At 41.3% G+C, this 19889-nt stretch overlaps 1 protein-coding gene across 5 annotated transcripts in view; it reads right to left on the bottom strand.

Annotated features, from left to right (window-relative positions):
• The window catches only part of FTO (FTO alpha-ketoglutarate dependent dioxygenase), a 375649-nt gene that overhangs the window by 253135 nt on the left and 102625 nt on the right, over positions 1-19889 (bottom strand). For all 5 annotated transcript variants that reach the window (XM_067719388.1, XM_067719387.1, XM_067719386.1 and 2 more), the window contains exon 3: positions 9395-10022. In XM_067719388.1, coding sequence (XP_067575489.1) covers positions 9395-10022 — 628 coding nt within the window. The remainder of the gene's footprint in view (positions 1-9394; positions 10023-19889) is intronic.

Raw genomic sequence — 19889 nt, 5'->3', positions numbered from 1 at the left:
AAAGTACAAAAGAAGACTAAGTTTAAAGGTCAAGTTTAAAATGTCCAAAACTGCCCCCGCCAAGTTAACCAATTTGATTTATTTATACTAACTAGTTTTTGAGAAAAAATTAATTCCATTTAATAAAAGATAAATGCCATTCACAAAGCTGTATGCAAACAGCGTCGCATAGAAAACAAAGCTAGAAGCCTGAGCACGGAAGAAGAGATGACAGTTCTAATCAAGTAAAATATATCACTTGAAATTTTCTACCGTATTTAACAGCATATACCATTAATAATGTATGTCAATAATTTCCCTGATATGTAAATATATATTCATCGTCACCACGCATTAGAAAATAGCCCTGGGCTTCCCTGGTGGCGCAGTGGTTGAGAATCTGCCTGCCAATGCAGGGGACACGGGTTCGAGCCCTGGTTTGGGAAGATCCCACATGCCGCGGAGCAACTAGGCCCATGAGCCACAATTACTGAGCCTGCGCATCTGGAGACTGTGCTCTGCAACAAGAGAGGCCGCGATAGTGAGAGGCCCGTGCACCGCGATGAAGAGTGGCCCCCGCTTGCCGCAACTAGAGAAAGCCCTTGTGCAGAAACGAAGACCCAACACAGCCATAAATAAATAAATAAATAAATAAATAAATAAAATTAAAAACAAACAAACAAAAAAACTATTCCCTTAAAAAAAAAAAATAGCCCTATTCCCTATTCCCTCAGCCAAGTGCTAAAATTCTAAGACTCTGGACCTGGCAACTATTTTCTGTTTCCTTAACCCTATACCTAGAGGGGCTTAAATAGCAGGTACCTTCCTATCCATGTCACAGATATTGAGGCAGGAGAAACCCAGAAGTTGCAGAGGGTCAGCTGGTGTACAGAGCCTAAGGATGCTTTCTCTGCCCAGCACTGATCTGTGACATTCCAGCGCCTTGGACAAGAAATCATTTTTAAAAATGGAGACAGAAAGTGAAAGGGGAAGGTATGAGGTTGGGAAGACACACTCTAGAAGGGAAATGGCATGGTGGGTGTTTAGGAACATAACTGATTCTGAGTTATAAGAGTATCACATGAATGACATGGATTTGCAAGTGAAGAGGCTGGAGAGGTAGCGAGAGGCCAGGACGCGGCGGGTTTTGTGAATCATGGTAAGCAAGCTAGACTTACACTGAGGGCAGTGGCAGACACTGATAATGACTTTTTCATAGGGTCAGATCTGTTTTTCAGAATGATCCCCCGGGAAGGTAGATGCTTCTGTGTGCAGATGTTGGATAATTTTCCTGGATAGGTTTCCAAAGTAATGGCAAATGGCCTAAGCCAGAGAACATTTGGGAAACACTCCTGCAGGACTCTATCCCTTAGAAAGAAGGGTGGGTCAGGAAGAAGCCTTCCTCAAAGAGCTCTACCGGGCTTCCCTGGTGGCGCAGGGGCTTCCCTGGTGGCGCAGTGGTTGGGGGTCCGCCTGCCGATGCAGGGGACACAGGTTCGTGCCCCAGTCCAGGAAGATCCCATATGCCGTGGAGTGGCTGGGCCCGTGAGCCATGGCCGCTGAGCCTGCGCGTCCGGAGCCTGTGCTCCGCAACAGGAGAGGCCACAACAGTGAGAGGCCCGCGCACCGCAAAAAAAAAAAAAAAAAAGAGCTCTACCATTTAAAAATGCTTTCCTTGATTGAGGAACAAGCACTCGAGCCGGCTGCTAACACAGAGCACGTTACTCAGCCACTGAGGAATGAATGGTCTGAAGAAATGGAGAATTCAGAAGTTGGGGAAAAAAAAAAAAACAACGCCCTCATCAGCTCAGAATCGATAACAAGAAGCTGCTCTAACATGTCTCGAAACAAGCAATCAGGACAAACATAGTCCCTTGACACACATAAATTATAAAATTAATTATAAGTTTTCTAGGATTTCAGGAGAAATACTGAAAACTCTTTACTGAAAAATCTGAAGCCTTTCAACATGATGTCTGTCTCTGTCAGCTTTCAGATAAAGCATTTGAAAAAAACAGTTTTTTTAAGATATAACTATTCACATACATAGGAGAATCTCATTATATCATGCTTCATGGACTTGGGGGAATAAAAGGAAAGTGAGAAAAGGAGAGAAAAACTGCTCTGGGGGCTCTTGGCTAAAGCTTTAAGACCACGACATCATTTGAAATAAAATATGAAATGAGGAGAGGAAGCAGAAAGACTTCTCAAATAATACATTCGCCGAACCAAAGCTTCGAACAATAGAGGTTGCGATTCTGTGGGCAACCTCAGGAAAGTGCAGAGAGTGTCATGGAGCCTTAGAGGAAACCCTGATGTTGTAAACAGCATAGAAGACCAGAATCAAAGTGCATTAATCAAAAAAGAATAATGGTTTGTTAACCCAGCTTCAGGCAAAGCTTTATCCAGGGTTCAAAACACATGTCCAAGACCCGGTTTCTCTCCTTCCCAAAGCTCCTGAAAAAGTGAGTGGCCACAAAAGCTGGAGGTGGTCATTTGGGGACCACGAAAAGTTTGTTTTCCTCAAGAAAAGAAAGCTACAGCTCAAAAAGAGCCAAAATAGGAAGGGGAAGAAGTTTGAAAGTGACTACACATTACTGTCAAAATAAGGTCCACTCGAAGCCCGTGAGACTTAGTATTAAATAAAAGAATTCCTTATCTTTTTAAATTAAGCTTGTTTAGGTCAAGTGTCTGCTATCTGCAATCAAAAGAATCCTAATACTAAACAGAGGTCATAGTTGCAGAAATCAGAAGAGTGATGGGACAGTGGCCACAATGTAGTTGAACAGCACAAACTACTCAAGAACAAAAGATACCTACTGATTTTGGGCAAAAAAATACTTAACTGATTTTGCGTTATACGCACATACAAAGAAGGATCAAGACACAAGCCCTGCCTTCAAAGAGCTTACAATTCTAATTCAAATATGTGTAAAACTAATGCATGGCTTTAGAAGTCAAGACAATGGTTACTGTTGGGGAAAAGAATATGCTGGAAGGGACCATTTCTGGGGTACTAATGTTTTCTTTATTGATCTGGGAGCTAGTGACACAGATATGTTCGGTCTGTGACAATTCACCCAGCTACATGTTTATGATGTTTGTAATATTTCAATAATTTAAAAAAGAAAAACCTCAATAGACCAGTTGGAAGATAAAGTTAAGAAAACCTCTGAGAGTATATCAGAAAAATACAAAAAGATTAAAAATAAGAGAATAAGTAAGAAAATTAGAGGAAACAGTCCAGAAGGTTCGAGAACCAAACCATATGGATTCTAGAGAGAAGAGAAAACTGGAGAGAAAGAAACCATTAACACAGTGATTCAAGAAAATATCCCACATTGAAGGACCTGAGTTTCCAGATGGAAAGGACCTACCAAATGCCAGTAAAATGGATGAAAAAAATATCACTGCAAACTTATAAAACATTAGGAAAAAAATCCAACCAAAAAAGTCACATAAAAGACAAACAAAAAAATCAGAGCTCTCAACATGAACACTGGAAGATAAAAGACACTGGTACAATGCCTGCAAAATTCTGAAGGAAAATTATTTCCTGTCAATATTTCCATACCTAAAGTATCTACACATGTTAATGTAGAATAAAGATAATTTAAGACACTCAAGGTCTCAAAAATTTACCTTCTAAGCACCCTTTCTCAAGAAGCCATTAGAGGATATGCTCCACCAAAATAAAGAAACAATCAGGAAAGAGAGGGACAGGGGATGCAGGAATCTGAAAACTCCAACAGAGGAGACTGGATTATGATGAAGGGATAACACCAGATGGAACACCTGGGCTGCTCTTTTCTGATGAGCCACCGCTAACTTCACATCCCACTTCTAAAACTGTAAACTTTAAATATGTGCAGTTCATCGTATGTAAATTATACCCCAATAAAGATATGGAGAGAGGGAAAAAAAGTTCAGCCATTCTTATTGGCCTAGCCTTCTCTTGACAATTAGGAGATGTCACTGCTAGGCTTCTTTTCTCACAGGCACTGGACACTGCCACTCTTTTCTGGTGAAAAGATATGGGACTCGATATAACCATCTCTCATCACCTCTGCCTCTTCTAACCTGGTCCGCCATCTCTAGTCTGGATTACCCAATGGCCTCTTGCAGCTCCCCTGCTTCCACTGCTGCCTCCCTTCTGCTCCAAACTGCAACAGTTCTCCATCTCACTCCAAGTATAAGCCCAGTATTTGTATTACAGTAGCCTCTCCTTATCTGCGGTTTCACTTTCTGTGGTTTCAGTTACCCGCAGTCAACTGCAGTCTGAAAATATTAAATGGAAAGTTACAGAAATAAACAATTCATAAGTTTTTAAGTTGCGCGCCGTTCTGAGCGGCATGATGAAATCGTGCACCATCTGGCTCTGTCCTGCCTGGAAAGTAACTCACCCCTTTGTCCAGTGTAGCCTGCTTGGTAGCCCTCTAGTTATCAGATCAACCGTCACAGTATCAAAGTGCTTGCATTCCAGTAACCCTTCTTTTACTTAGCAATGGCCCCAAAGCATACGAGTAGCGATGCTGGCAATTCCAATATGCCAAAGAGAAGCTGTAAAGTTCTTCCTTTGCGTGAAAAGGTGAAGGTTCTCGACTTAGTATGGAAAGAAAAAGAATTGTACGCTGAGGTTGCTAACATCTATGGTAAGAACAAATCTTCCATCTGTGAAATTGTGAAGAAGGAAAAAGAAATTTGCATTAGTTTTGCTGTTGCACCGCAAACTGCAAAAGTTACGGCGACAGTGCGTGATAAATGTTTAGTTAAGACAGGCAAGGTATTAAATTTGTACAATACGAAATTTTGCGACAGAGGCCACAGTCACAGAATTTTTATTAGAGTATACTGTTATAACTGTTCTATTTTATTATTAGTTATTGTTGTGCCTAATTTATAAATTCAACTTCATCATGGGTATGTATGCATAGGAGAAAACATAGTCTACATAGGGTTCAGTACTATCCGCGGTTTCAGGCATCCACTGGGGGTCTTGGAACGCATCCCCCGTGGATAAGGTGGGGGACTTCTGTACAATATTAGAAGGTCCTACCTTCCGCCCTGCCCCGCCCCTGGTCTTGCCTGTCTGTCTTCACTTCTGTTACTTTTCTTTTTCTCTGCCTCTATTCTATTCACACTTGTTGCTTCTGAAACATCCCAAAGTCATGTCCCATCTCTGAGCCTCAATATTCACCCACTCGCTCCTTCCAGTCTTTGCTCCAGTGTTACCCAACTAAAGGAAGCTTGACTTTCCTATTTAAAACTGTAAACCTGTGCCTCACCCTTATTATACAAGCTTATTTGTTTCTTTCCTGTCTCGCTTTGCTAAAACATAAGCTCCATGAGGGCAGGGATTTTTGTTCACTGCTGCATGCTCAGCATCTAGAAGAGTGCTTGGCAAACAGTAGATGCTTACTGTTAATTGAATAAATATCAATAGTTGCACAGGGGTAAAAAAAAATGTGACTTATCAAACAAGTTTTACTGAGCAGTGTAAGTGACTTCAAAAATAACAAAGATAAGGCATGACACACTGAAACAAACAAGATCAAATGAGCTTTGGGACCACAAACAGGGCTGCTGGGAAACTAATAAAAACATTAAAAAGCATTTTCTTAAATTATGAGTGCTCTAAGACTTCTAGTTGCAATCTAGCTTTTCATAGTCTCAAAGGCTGCTATGAAACATAAAGCTACTCATTTTGAAATAGAGCTAAGAATTATAGAAACAAATTTCCATCCTTCAGTGGATTCAACTTTTCCGGAGTCAGAGACATAAATGGGAATCCTAGAGTTCCAAGAAAATTATTGCAAACTCCCTGCCTTCTAGCCTATTGCATACTCAACAGGAGTCATGGGCCTCTTCTTCCGTTCCCTCCTTTGTCCTTCATGGGAAACCTGGGAAATTATACCAAAAATGTGCAATAGTTGGCACTAGTTAAAATTCTTAAGAATTGTGGGTTTTTTTCTATGAAGACCATATCACAGAAAATATTTCCTTCCAAACAAACAAAAATAGTAACCAATAGTAAGTGTTTCAGTGATCCTTTTGAAGGGGTTCGAATCAAAGAACAAGGTGTAGGACTATATTAAACCATGGGTTGTTAATATCTTCCCTGCAAGATTTGTTTTTTTATATCTAGGAGGAACAAGCAATTGCCCGCAAAGCTAGAATAGGAAAATCAAATACTCTGCCTATTTACACATGGTTCCCTAAAGCCATTCCTGATTAAAAACTGTACTATTTCAATCCTCCTACTGGAGACAGCCATTAACTAGCACTGCTTGGGAAGTCAATGAATTTAGTATATAATTAATGATACATGTATCCTATACCAATCACTTCTCAATGACCTCTACTGGCAGAAATAAACCAAGGAGGGATGATTGGCTCATTATAAATCTACGTGAAGATTTCACTGGGAAGAGGTATTGAGAGCAAAGTCCTGAAAGATCTTAAGCTTCAACTGAATTTAACTTCAGCAGGAAGTAATCATTTCTGTTTCTGGATACCTAGTGCATTTTACATGAACCTCTCCTGTGGCTGTAACACTCCCTTTTCACTAAGTAACCATGTGACCTTGGACAAATCACTCCCATTCTCCCTGCCTCAGTGCTTTCATCTGTAAAATGAGAGGCTGAACTAGCTGAGTTCAAAAGTCCCTTCCGGATCTGACATTTCATCATTTCATAATTACAACCACCAGAGCACACCTTACTTCACCTATCCTCTCAAGGCAAGAAGGGCACTTGATTCACCTTTGGTGTTTCCATACTGTCTAGCACAGCGACCTGAACCTCCCTTAGCAACTGTTCAACCAACATGTTCAAGGATGCAGAAAACAGTACAGTTGTCTGAAATTTCCATTCTCTTTGCCCCCTTTAGGCCCTTCCCAACCCCAATCATGATTTTAACTGAAATGGTTCCCTTCGAGCTCACCCTTACCATACCTCTGGCAGGATTCTAAAGAGGCCAGAGAATTAAACACAGCACTTGTCACCTGGAAGAAATGCACCCAGCAAAACGTTTCAAGGCCCATGCTTTTTAAACCATCTGACCCAACATGATACACACAGCCAGAGACCTAGAGAGGTTCCCTTTCCTAGTCTAATGCATCCCCGTCATCTGAGAGGAGGTACAGAAAGCTACAGCAGATGTTGTGGGGAGAGGGCAGTGAGGTGGCGGGGAGAAGGGAGAGCATCAGGACTTGCAAACGAGAAAGTAGAATATTCCCGTAACCTTTCCAGAGGTGGACATTTTAAAAACCAAACTCCCACAGGTAACTATACTGCAGGGGCAGGAAATACCTGCTCATAAGCCATTTAGCCTTAGCTAAATTCTGAAACCAGAATGTCTGCATTCAAATTCTGCATTCAAATCCTAGTTATGCTAATTCATAGCTGTATAACCGTGGAAAAGTTCATCATCCTTCTGTGTCTCAGTTTCCTCATCTGTAAAATGAGGATAACAGTACTACTTCGTTCATAGGGTTGTTGTAAAAATAAAATGGGTTAATACATGTAAAATGCTGCTACCAGTGCCTGGCACATAGTAGGTGCTCAATAAATGAGAGCTTCCAGTACTGGGCTAGAGTTCTGGGAACCTCGGGGGTTAAGAGAACGAAGGAATTACCCTGCTCCTACAGATTCAAATTCTGCAGTTCCCTCATCTAGGTGATAACCGCAAAGATAAAGCTTTATGTATTTACGTATATTTGTATACTTTATCAATCTTAACTACTCCCGACCACAGAAACTATTCATTAAAAATTTTCATTCCTTTCTGCAAGATATTCCAGGTTTCAAAAACTATTTGATCACCCACGCTCTGGAAGTACAATAGGACTATTAAACAGAAGGGCTGAAAGTCTGTGGGAGCACAAAGACATCTTTGTAGCTGTTTGAGCTATCACATACCACCACCTCGGTTTCAGAGAGTTGCCTCCTTAAGAAAGAAACTAACAAACTCCATTGTTCGTTCACATCAGAGTTCTTGGATGTGATAGTTCTTAAATCCCTGGCAAGGCCTTATTAAAGATCAGAGGATCGCGGTTCTTTCCATTAGGACAGCATCAAATCCCCTTCAAGCAATTTTCTTGGGTCAGCATCATTATTTGAGATGCCAGAGAAACTGGTTAAATTTCTAACTGCTAAACTAGTTCCTTGTTTCCGGCTGAAGACATAAGGTAGAGTTAGAAAACATTTTAGCTATCCAGAGGAAATTTTTGAGACTGGGAAATGGTAAGATATTTAGAGAGAGCCAGGAGAGTTTCTTATTTAAAAATCCCTTTTCCAAAACAGTCGTTTTAGTAAATAAGAGTCAAATAACAACAAAATCCAATTAAAAACTAGCTTTCAGAAAACAATGACCCTTAAAAGTTCCAGTTGATTCCCTGATGGGATATCTATTGGGTTGGCCAAAAAGTTCATTCGGGTCTTTCCACAAGATGTTACGGAAAAACCCAAACGAACTTTTTGGCCAACCCAACAGAACTCTGCTTTTCCAATCACCTTTTAATAAACAGGAAGAGATTAAACAGGCAAAAGAGCCAATATTACGTCTTGTATTCCTTTGACAAATGATCAGGCAGAGAAAATCAGCAATGGTCACTCTGTCTTTGACGTGTTCACCTACCTTTTTTATAACCCTATTCTGAAAAGCAATGGGTACCTTAAACACACACAAACTGAGCAAGCAAAGAAGGAAAATTCGTGCAGACCATAAAAAAGGTAGCCTGTGACCTCTGTTCCAAGGGCACCAGATTTCAGAACCTGCAAGAACGAGTTGGCCACACCAACCCTCTCAGGCCTAAAACTGCAGAACTGAGGCGGGGCTGGAGAGTTTCCTGAAAATAGAGGCCTGTCGGCTTGTAAAACCCACCTCAGCTGCTTCCGGCGAGTAAGGACAGTAGTCAAAACTGTAGGAAGCCAAGAACAAGTCCACATTTGACAAATCACTCCCTTCAAGACAGTGATGTCGCCCGTAATAAAATATTTTGGCAAGGCTGGAAATGTACACCTGTGGGAATCTGGAAGGATTTGACAGATTTTTGTTTTCCCGGCCCTTTATCAGCAAGTTAATTATAGCACCTGTACGATCTATTCTGGGCTTTAGAGAAAGGCAGTTGGCTGTGTGAAACCAAGATGCTGCTCTCCTGGGCCTGGAAAAGACAATGACAGTAGTGCTTACGCATGAAAATATGCCAGCTGAGCACAGTATAACGATGAGCCAGACAGCACAGCTGGATGAGAAAGAGGCATATTCTGTAGATATATGGGCGTGGCAAACCTTAGAAGGACACACAACACCTATGTACACAAACATACACACACATGACCACATATATTTCCAGAGCCTGTGCAACTCTGGTCATGTTACGTTCGGGGCTGCTTCTTCACAGAGCAGACTGTACCTTCACAGCTATAACTGTACACTGCCACCGCTGACCTGTCCACCAGATTTTCATCGTGATGCCAGCTCACGGCCATTTTCCCCATGCCAAAATACGGTTCCTCTTTCAGGTATGGCATTTTCGGAGGATCCATGAAATTCAACAGAGTTACGTTGTAGGCTGCTCGGTTCTTCATGTCTATCTCATCTTGTCCATCAAAGGATGACCCCATGCCAACCCTGGGGAAATCCGGACCTATACACACTGGCACGGCATCGATATTGGCTTTCTCCTTAGCAGCGAGTTCTTCCAAAGCCTGGATGGTCTCTACCTGCAGGTAGTCGTTGAGCTTGAGGAAGGTTTGACAGGCGGCAGCTACTTCGGCCTCGTGGTACTTTGCATCAGAGCCTTTCACTGGCCAGGGTACCGTAAAGAGCCTGGTGTTCAGGTACTTGTAGGTGCAGCCAGGGTTACCAATGAGGATGCGAGAGACTGGAGTGAGCAAATCTTTGCCTTGGATCCTCACCAGGTCCCGAAATAAGCAGCCGTGCTTGTGCAGCGTGAGAAAGGCTTCTTGAACCTCTTTATGGAGCTCCTCAGGGACGCTGGCGGCTTCTCGGAGAACTAGTTTAGGATATTTCAGCTGCCACTAAAACAAAAGTGAAGCAAAATATGCATTTATGGATAGCTATAATTTTACTATTTCCAAAAGTATGTGTTTCTTTGTAAGTTTAGGAGAAAAACAGACTGTCGGGGGCTATTTCTAAACAGGATTCATACCTCTCTAGCCTAAAACAGAAAACTAAATGAAACAAATGTCATCAACTCTCCAGCCAAGAGTTTTCAGTCCAAGCTCGGACAATTGCAAACAATTATAAACAAAATGATAATAATTTGGTCTTTGGTCTCCCCAGCTCCCACTATGACCACTTCTCCCCAACCTCAACCTGTCTTCCAGCCTTTGGTCCTCCAGAAAACACAACATTATTCATTAACTGCTTGATACCTATTTTTTAAGTGCTTCCTGAGTGCTGTGTACTCTTCTAAATGATTTATACACACTAACTCACTTACTTCTTACAACTTTACGTGGTGGTACTATTATTATCTCCAGTTCATAGATGAGAATACTGAAGCAGAGAGACATTCTAAAAATTTGCCCAAAGTCACACATAGCTGAGAAATAGGAGAGCTGGAATTTGAAGCCCCGGGGCCCCAGAGTCGAGCTCCAGAGCATGAGTTCTTAACCACAAGATTGCATGGCCTCTCAGTAAATGACGAACTGGTTTCTGCTTCAACGCTTCCACTGAAATAGAAATCACTTCACTTTGCGAGTTAGACACTGAGTCCCATGAACACAACAGCCGTGATAATTCTGCTCCCAGCTATAATACTAGTGCCCAGAATGTACTTGGTAAATGCTGGATGGATGAATGAATGAATGAATGAGGTATCCCACTGCAATTTAGAAAGTTGTAATAATTCTACTCGTGTCACTGGAGGAGGGTACTATAAGATAATGCCCTCCTCTAATACAGAAATACAAGGATTTATCGATGCAGTTTAGGACTTCATTAACTTTTGAGCTACCACTTCTGGCTCTAACATGTGAACTGGCATCAAGCCAGAGTTCCCTGATTCTACACAGTGAAACTGAGTTTTTTTAAAACCAAAGCACAGGATTTCACATTTACCCCTATAAAGTGTAATCTGACTGGTACCTTTTTAGTATTGTGCTGCCTACCAGTTTTCACACTTTTCTTCTATATCTTCATTCAATAATCGTTCATATGATAAACAGGGCAAGACCATTATTCTTCCATACATTTTTTTTTTCACTCAACTATGTCTACAGAGCACCTACCAAACGCTAGACAGATAAGGTTCCTGTCCTCACAGAGCTTTCTACCAAATCAGGTAAATAAAGAAAAGCAATCCCAAGTTGTGTTAAGCACTGGGACAGAAACAAACCAGTGGGAAATCTGTCATTAGAGTAGGAAACTCTCACTTGGAGCTGGCGTTTAGGCTGAGCTCTTCAGGAAAAGAAGGCACCAGCCACATGATGAACTAGAGAAAGACCTTCCAAGAAAAGGGACCAAAAAATACAAAGGCACTGAGGATGGAGACCAGCCTATTCTAGAGACAAAAAGAAGACCAGTTTTACCAGAGCAAAAGAGCCAAAGGCAGAGTGACATGCAATGAGGATGGAGAAGAAGGCAGAGCTGGATCACACAGAGCCTGGGAGGTCAAAGTAAGGAATCTGGATTTGACTCCAGATTCAGTGCAGTGGAGGACTTCAAAGGGCGAAGAGCAATTTGATTTACATTTTATAAAAATCACCCAGTTAAAATATTGGGCATGGATTGGAAAGAGACAAATGTCAAAGTGGAAAATTCTATCAGCTGCTATTACAACCATCCAGGAGAAAAGTGATGATGGTCTGAAACAGAAACAGAAATAGACAGGTAAAATACGTATTTTATAGGCAGAGCAAATAGACACATTATGAATTAGATGTGAGGGATGAAGAAGGGAAAGAAATTACAGATGACTTCCAGATCTCTGGACTTAATAACTGAACAATTCACTATTTTTTAAATTAATTTATTTTATTTACTATTTTTTATTTTTGGTTGCATTGGGTCTTTGTTGCTGTGTGTGGTCTTTCTCTAGTTGTGATGAGCGGGGGCTACTCTTTGTTGTGGTGTGAGGGCTTCTCGTTGCGGTGGCTCCTCTTGTTGTGGAGCACAGGCTCTAGAGTGCAGGCTCAGTAGTTGTGGCTCACGGGCTTAGTTGGTCCACGGCATGTGGGATCTTCCCGGATGAGGGCTCGAACCCGTGTCCCCTGCATTGGCATGTGGGTTCTTAACCACTGCGCCACCAGGGAAGCCCTACTATTTTTTAAAATAAGAAAGACTGGGGCAAAACAAAACAGGTAGAAGAACAGGAAGGAATGAGGAGCTCCATTTTGAAGCTGTGGCCATGAAGATGGCAATGAAATCTTCAGATAGAGATGAGGAGGCATCTGGAGCCCAGAGGAGACAGTGGGGCTAGGGAAACCAAGGTGGGAGCTGTCAGCACAGCACACAGTTGATATTTAAGACCTGGGAATGGCTGAGATCTCCTAGGGGAACAGCACAAACACAGAAGCGAACCCAAAGCCATTTTCTGAGTCACGGAGGAAGGCTCAACAGAGGAAACCTTTAAGGTGGAAAACCAGGAGAGTGTATTATCGCAGAAGCCAATGGAGAGGAGCATCTCAAGAAGGATGGAGGAGTCAGCGATGTCAGCTGCCCCTGAGAAGCCAAGTGAGATGGGGACAGAAATTATCCACTAGATTGGGCAGCACAGAAACCACTGATGACAATGACAAGGGCAACTTCAGCAGAGTGAGGGGGATGAGAGTCGGACGGGACTCAGCTGATGATGGAACGAAAGAGGAGGCGGTGGAGATGGCATTTATATGTCTGTTGGCATGGTTCTGCTATGAAAGGGAAGAGAAAAATGGAGCTGTTGATGCAAGGGAATGCTAGACCAAGGGACGATCTTTAACGTGCAAGACGGAAGGGTACTCTAGGGTTTGTCAGCATACTCATGGGAACGATACCAGAAGAAGAGGTTGATGGTACAGAAGAGACAGTGATTAACTACAGAAGCAAAGTCCTTGAGTGTCTCAAGCAGGGGGATAACTATTTGAGGCTGGAAATTCAGGGAAGGTTTCTTTGAGAAAGTGACCAGGAGGATGCGAAGGACCTGCCAGGTATGGAGTTGAGGGGGGGAAGCCTGCCTTGAAGATGAAGTACTGAATTTCTGGGCCCTTGAGGCCGATAGGAAAAGAAGCAGATGTGGTCAGAGGTGAGAGGGACATGAGTTATCAGTGAAAAAAAGATGTTTTTGAATACTTTCCCGTGTCATTATTATTGTTTTATTTTTAGAGTATTGTTTTTAATGTTAAGGTATTTACATGTGATATTCGTATGGTTATGTGAATTTCCCAGGTCCTTGGAGTTATAATTCCCCTGTATTAAATATATCTTCACTAGCCTCCAGGTCCAGTCTATACTGAACAATAGCGGCAAGAGTGTATGTATTATTTCCAGGCTTCTTCCTCTCTCAGTCCCAGAGGGAGTATGTTTCAAAACCAAGTTCTTGGGAATTATCTTACTTTTCTTTAATATTTTATACTAAGGATTATTTAAAGAACACTGGAATTGTTAAGAAAGTACGGAGAAATTTCCTTTTAATCACTGCTGCTAGTCAGATGTGCCTTCAAGTATACTGAGGCCTCAGGGACCTGCTCCGAGAATCGCCAGTTTAGCGACAAAATTAGAGTTACTGCTCATGGCTCCAGAATGTTCTGTCTCTTGCTTACTAGATTACGTTGCACTCTTCATGAGTTGTGTAAACAGAGAGTGTATTTCTGTCTCTGTTGTCCTACTGGGATGAAAGAGGTATAGAAACCAGAAATCCTAAATGGATCCCTGGTGGTCTCACTGACAGGTGTGAGTGGTACCACCTAACTCTGCTCTTTGTCACTTTATGATCACACACCTCACACAGGCACTCTGAGAAGCAGGGCAGTCCTACTATGCTTTCCTAGTAAAGTCATTTTCCCACATTCAGACTTGACTAACTCATTTCTCCTCTTTGTACTTCCTCAGACTTACTGCATCCTTTCTACTATTTCTTGCATTCTGGATCAGGCAGAATGGGCTGTAGTAGCAACCCTCAAATCTCAGTGGCTTCACCCAACAATATTTCTTGTTCACTTCACATATTATTTGTGGGTTGGCAGAGAGTCACTACCCATTAAAGTAGTAATGCAGGGGTCCAGGCAGCCGCCAGATGGTTACAATGCAAACGGAAAAAGAGTGTGCTGGAGGGCCTGGCACTGGCAATGAAACACTCCAAGCTAGAAGTGACGGCTATCATTTTTCATTGGACAGAAACAGTCACGTGTTTCATCCAATATGAGAGGGCCCAGAACTGTAATCCTACTTTGGGACCCAAAAGCTGGGTGACAGGGGAGGGATGGAGAACCATTTGGCAAACAGCCCTAATGATCGGCACACATTCTTAGCTAGTGATTCGTTTATTTTCACTTAAGTGTCCCTCCTTCACCCCTGCAAGATCCCCTGAAACTCAGTCATCTACCTATTATCAAATTTACAATCTCATCTGAATTTAAATCTGCTTTCTCCTTCCAGCCTATTCCAGTATAGGAAGGATCTTTTCTCCCGTCCAAATGTTTTTGATCAAAAATCCCGCCAGTAACAAATTTTGAGCATATACAGTAGTGTCCAAATCTTTAGCAATTGGCTCTCTGGGGAAAAAAAAAAAAAAAAAAAACAGCCTTGATTTTTAGTGTTTCCTGATTTCTTTGATGTAAATATACAGATTTATATCAACAGAAAAAAATCACACATAAATTGAGAAGGCTCTCAATTAAATACAGAAAAAAAAAAAACTTAACTGCACCAGGTCAGAAAAAACACAAATTAACATTATATTTGTATTATATTACATTTAGTTTAGTTTTACCTATCAAGTTTGCAAAAAACAAAATTTTATCCTGGTAATACACATTGTTGCTGAGAACAAAATCAAATACTCTGATAGTCTGCAATTAGGAAGGCAGATTATTACAACTTTGCTTAAGGCCAATTGGACAAGATCTATCAGAACCTAAACATGTTCATATCTTTTCATCTAGTTATTCTACTTCCAAGAATTTGTCATAGGGAAATAATTAGAGAAATGTACCAAGACTATAAGGATATTCACCATACTGTTATCTATAATAATTAAAAACTGAAAACCATCCAAAATGCCCAAAGAGAGGAAAATGGTACATTCATGTGATGAAATACTAACGTAACACATTTTTGAAGAATTTTTATATGTTTTTATGAAAAACGTTAAGTAACAAACTACTGCTATACAAGAAATCAGTAACAAGATACTTAGACAATAGAGTCATAGTTTCATAAAAAGAAAAACAAAAGTATATATGTAAATACTCATAGAAAAGAAGATTTGGAAAAAAAAATACAGCCAAAAGTTTCTGGTGGTTATCTCTGGGTAATGCACTTGGGTGTAATTTTAATTTTCTTCTTTAGACATCTGTATAATTTTCAAATTTTCCAAAATAAGTGTAGAATACTTTTTAAATCAGAAAAGATGTTACATTAGAAAATTCTTAATTTCACGACATCTCTCGTATGTGCCAAGAGATTCTTTCTGATGGCTCTAAATTTAAAAAATTTTCAAGATAACGTCTGGTACTGTCTAAATGTGACTTGGAATGTTGCTCAGTGCTCTAGGAAATTCTGATTTTACCACAGGGAACACCAATAACAATAACTGGATAATTTTGTCATAATCTCCAAAAACTGCAAGAGAGAAAATCCTCAAGCCTAAAAGCCCTTTACTGTACATAAAGTTATTAGATTAGTGCCTGGCACATAAAAGTGCCACGTGATGGGCTTCCCTGGTGGCGCAGTTGTTGAGAGTCCGCCTGCCGATGCAGGGGACACGGGTTCACGCCCCGGTCCGGGAAGATCCCACATGCCGTGGAGCGGCTGGGCCCGTGAGCCATGGCCGCTGAGCCTGCACGTCCGGAGCCTGTGCTCCGCAACAGGAGAGGCCACAACAGGGAGAGGCCCGCGTACCGGAAAAAAAAAAAAAAAAAAAAAGTGCCACGTGGTGTTTGTTAATTTTTTCTTTAAAGACAACAACAGGTAACACTGGAAAAGAAATGAACATTAAATAATATTAGTTCACCCTGTCAAATAAATAAGTTCACTTTCCATTTTGGACAGGTACAGGTAGAACGTCAGATATCACATGATAATTTGGAACAGCTGTTGGCACATTTTCAAATACGTTAGAATTTTTTTTTGTTTAATCCCATTGAAGTTTTTCCAGGGAGTATACAGTCATGCAATTATATTAGTAGTTGTCTGGTCACATAATATATTCCTTGAGCTCTACAAAAGATTCTATGACATAAATGACGATTATATAGTTTAATAAGTATTTGGAAAGGTATATTTTTTAATTGAAGTAGAGTTGATTTACAATGTTGTGTTAGTTTCAGGTAAACAGCAAAGTGAATTCAGTTATACATATATATGTATATATTCTTTTTCAGATTATTTTCCATTATAGGTTATTACAAGATATTGAATACAGTTCCCTGTGCTATACAGTAGGTCCTTGCTGTTTATCTGTTTTATATATAGTAGTGTGTATCTGCTAATCCCAAGCTCCTAATTTATCCCTCCCCCACCCACTTCCCACTTTGGTAACCATAAGTTTGTTTTCTGTGTCTGTGAGTCTATTTCTGTTTTGTATATTGGAATGGTATTTTAGATATAAACTGCCAACATGCCAAGCTTTTATCAATGGCTAAAAGATACAGAATGTTAGCTTCTCTGGAGAATAAGCTTTATTTTCTACCTAGTTTAAACCATTATATAAAAATTCTACCTCCTCCTCTCATATCAAGGGATGGTTCTGAAACAATTTCATCATATGGAGAAGCCAGACGTGGCATTAAATGAATAAGATACCAGTTTACAGGAGGCTCACCTAAATGAAGCCCAATGGAACTCAACCTTTCAGAGAGTGAAATAAAATTTAAAATCTTCAAGTGACCCAGGAAAGGCACTTCATGTAAGTGCTAGGATACTCTGATTTCATGGGAGTATATTTCTAATCTGGCTGTTAACAGATTTTGCTGGTTAACATACTTTATATTTTGCACTCTATAGAAATTCGCACTATATCAGTCATCATATTTTCTATATAATTTTCATTGTAAATTGCTTATGACTTGGCAGCCATCCCAAGACAAATGGGCTAGACACTTATTTGGCCTAGCTCCCAGCTGCAAGATGCTGAGCCGTCTCCCAAAAGAAGTAGGCACTCTTCCCAAGTCACTGCCCAGGCCTTGCTACAGCTCTCACAAGGAGTCTCGTGATCATGTGTCATGTGCTACAAAGTGACACAAAATGTGTGTTCACTCATTCATTCAGTAGTTCATTTTTCGTTTATGGAAAATTTATGGAATATCCACTTGTACCAAACGCTGTATAAGTGCCGTAAGTATAATGATAAAAACAAGTTAGGTCCTGTTACAGAGCATCTCATAGTTTAACAGGAGAAACAGAAATAGGGACCAGGAGTTAGAGATTTGAGACTTCTCACAACAGAAGTATGAATATACTAGTATGGGAGCAGGAAATAAATTATTAGGAAGGGAGTCTGGACAATTCTCATTTATTGAATACATATTTATCGAGCAAATATTATTTGCAAAGCACAAGGTGCTGGAAATACAGAGAAAGCAAAACTTCTGTATGTTCTCCGGGAGCTCATATTTATATATATAGTATAAGTATATAGTATATATAGTTCATTCTATACATATATATATATAGAGAGAGAGAGAGAGAGAGAGAGAGAGAATTTTACTTATTTATTTAGTATTATTTGTTTAATGAAATATATTTACTTTATATTTTAGATTGTGTATTGTTGTATTACTGTGTATTGATGTATTTTAGACTGTGATATGTGCTACGGAGAAAACCAAACCCAAGTAAGTAAGATAGGAGTGCCAGGGTGATTGTCGCTATTTTACACAGGATGGGCAGAGAAGGCCTCTGATGAGGTGCCATCTGAGCTGAGAAAGGCAAGAAAGGAGCACTCAAGCCCTGCAGATAGCTGGGGGGAAGAGACTTCCAGGCTGAGGGAACATTAAGTGCAAAGGCCTTGGGGCAAGAGTGTGCTTGGTTTATTCCAGGAAGAGCAAGAATGCCAGAGTGGGAAGAGGAGGAGGTGGGGAGAAGCAGGAAATGAGGGAAGAGAAGCAGTCAGGAGCCAGATCTTGCCCTGCTTTGTAAGTGACTGTCAGGGACTAGGCTTTTACTCTGCAAAGATGGGAAGCCACTGAAGGGCTTTGAGCAAGTCTAGTGAGCTGATATATGTTTTAAGAAGGACACTACTACTGATGCTATGTTAAAACAGTCTGGAGAAGAAGTTAGGCATGGCAACCATCTGAGAAAGAGATGGTGGTAGCTTTGGCCACGGTGTACACGGCAGAGGTGGTGAGAAGCGTTCCAATTTTTAATATATTCTGAAAGTTACACAAGTGGGACTTCCTGGTATTATCCCAGAAGGGACTGTATTTAAACAAAGTCTTTAAGGATGAGTAGATACTCACCAGACAGAAAAGGGGATGTGGGTACTCTAGACCCAGGGGACAACAGGTACAAGGGCATGAAAGGATGACAGGCACAGCAAAGCCAAGGTGTAGTGAGAAACTCTGTACGACAGGAGTTTGAGGCTGGACGCTATGTCAGGCAATGGGGTGGAGACTAGACCAGGGAGGCTGTTTGGGGCCATACAGTCAATGGCCTTGTAGGGTATGCAGAGGAGTTTGAACTTGACCTCAGAGGCAAGAGAGACCCAACAAAATTTACAAAGCAAGGAGTGACAAGTCTGCCATATTTATCGGAACACAATTCTGATGGTGTTGGCGCGGGCATAAGGAACACCAACTAGGAGACTCTTAAAACTGTGGTTGTGGAAGATGACAGATGAGGACCTGACTTCACACAGTGTCGGTGGGACTGGAAGAGAAGAAACCACTTAGGGCTTAGGGAAGCCATGGAGAGAAGCTGAGGACAGCAAGGGTCCGATTTGAACAACTGGACAACAGGGATGACAGTAGAGAAGGGAATGAATGGAAGGCAGGATCCCTGTAAAATGTAAGTCATATCCTGTCGCACTTGTGCTCCAAACCCTGTCACGTCTTCTCCTCTCACTCAGTCACGGCCAGTGTACTCATTGTAGACGGCAAGTTCCTGTAGAGTTGGGCCACTGCTCTCCGATCTCATCTCCTTCTACTTTCCCCAACTCTCTCACTTCCCTCCAGATGTGTTAGCCTCAGCTGCTGGTCCTCAAACATATCTTAGAGGCTTTGCTGTTCCCTCTGTCCAGAATATTCTTCCTGCAAGTACTACATGGCTTGCTCCCACACCTCCATAAGGTCTTCATTCAAATATCACTGTAGGAAGACCTTCTGTGACCACCCCAGTTGCAATCCCCCACCTATAGTCTCTACCCCCCTTACCTCCTTTACCATCTCCATACCAGTCTTCCCTTCCAATATTTATCTTTCAGTTTTATTTCTTTAATCTCTCCTCCTTCCCTCCCATCCCCAACCCTACCAGACTCCACAAGAGATAAGCTCAAAGAAGGCAAGAATCTTTTGTCGGTTTTCACAACTTCATCTCTAATGTCAAGAACATTACCTGGCACAGAGTAGGAGAGCTAAATACATTTGTTGAATTAAGTAAATAATGAATACATATGGATCACGTTGAGTTAGACGTCTCTGCAAGACTTTTGGGTAGAGCCACCCAGCAGGAAGCTGGAATCGGAGCCCCACAGGTCACAAGAACGAAAAGGGATGGACACAGAGGTTTGGGACCATCGGGATAAAATC

Source organism: Pseudorca crassidens, chromosome 20 (assembly GCF_039906515.1).
Source record: "Pseudorca crassidens isolate mPseCra1 chromosome 20, mPseCra1.hap1, whole genome shotgun sequence".
NCBI lineage: Eukaryota > Metazoa > Chordata > Mammalia > Artiodactyla > Delphinidae > Pseudorca > Pseudorca crassidens.
This window is presented reverse-complemented; position numbering and strand designations above follow the sequence as displayed.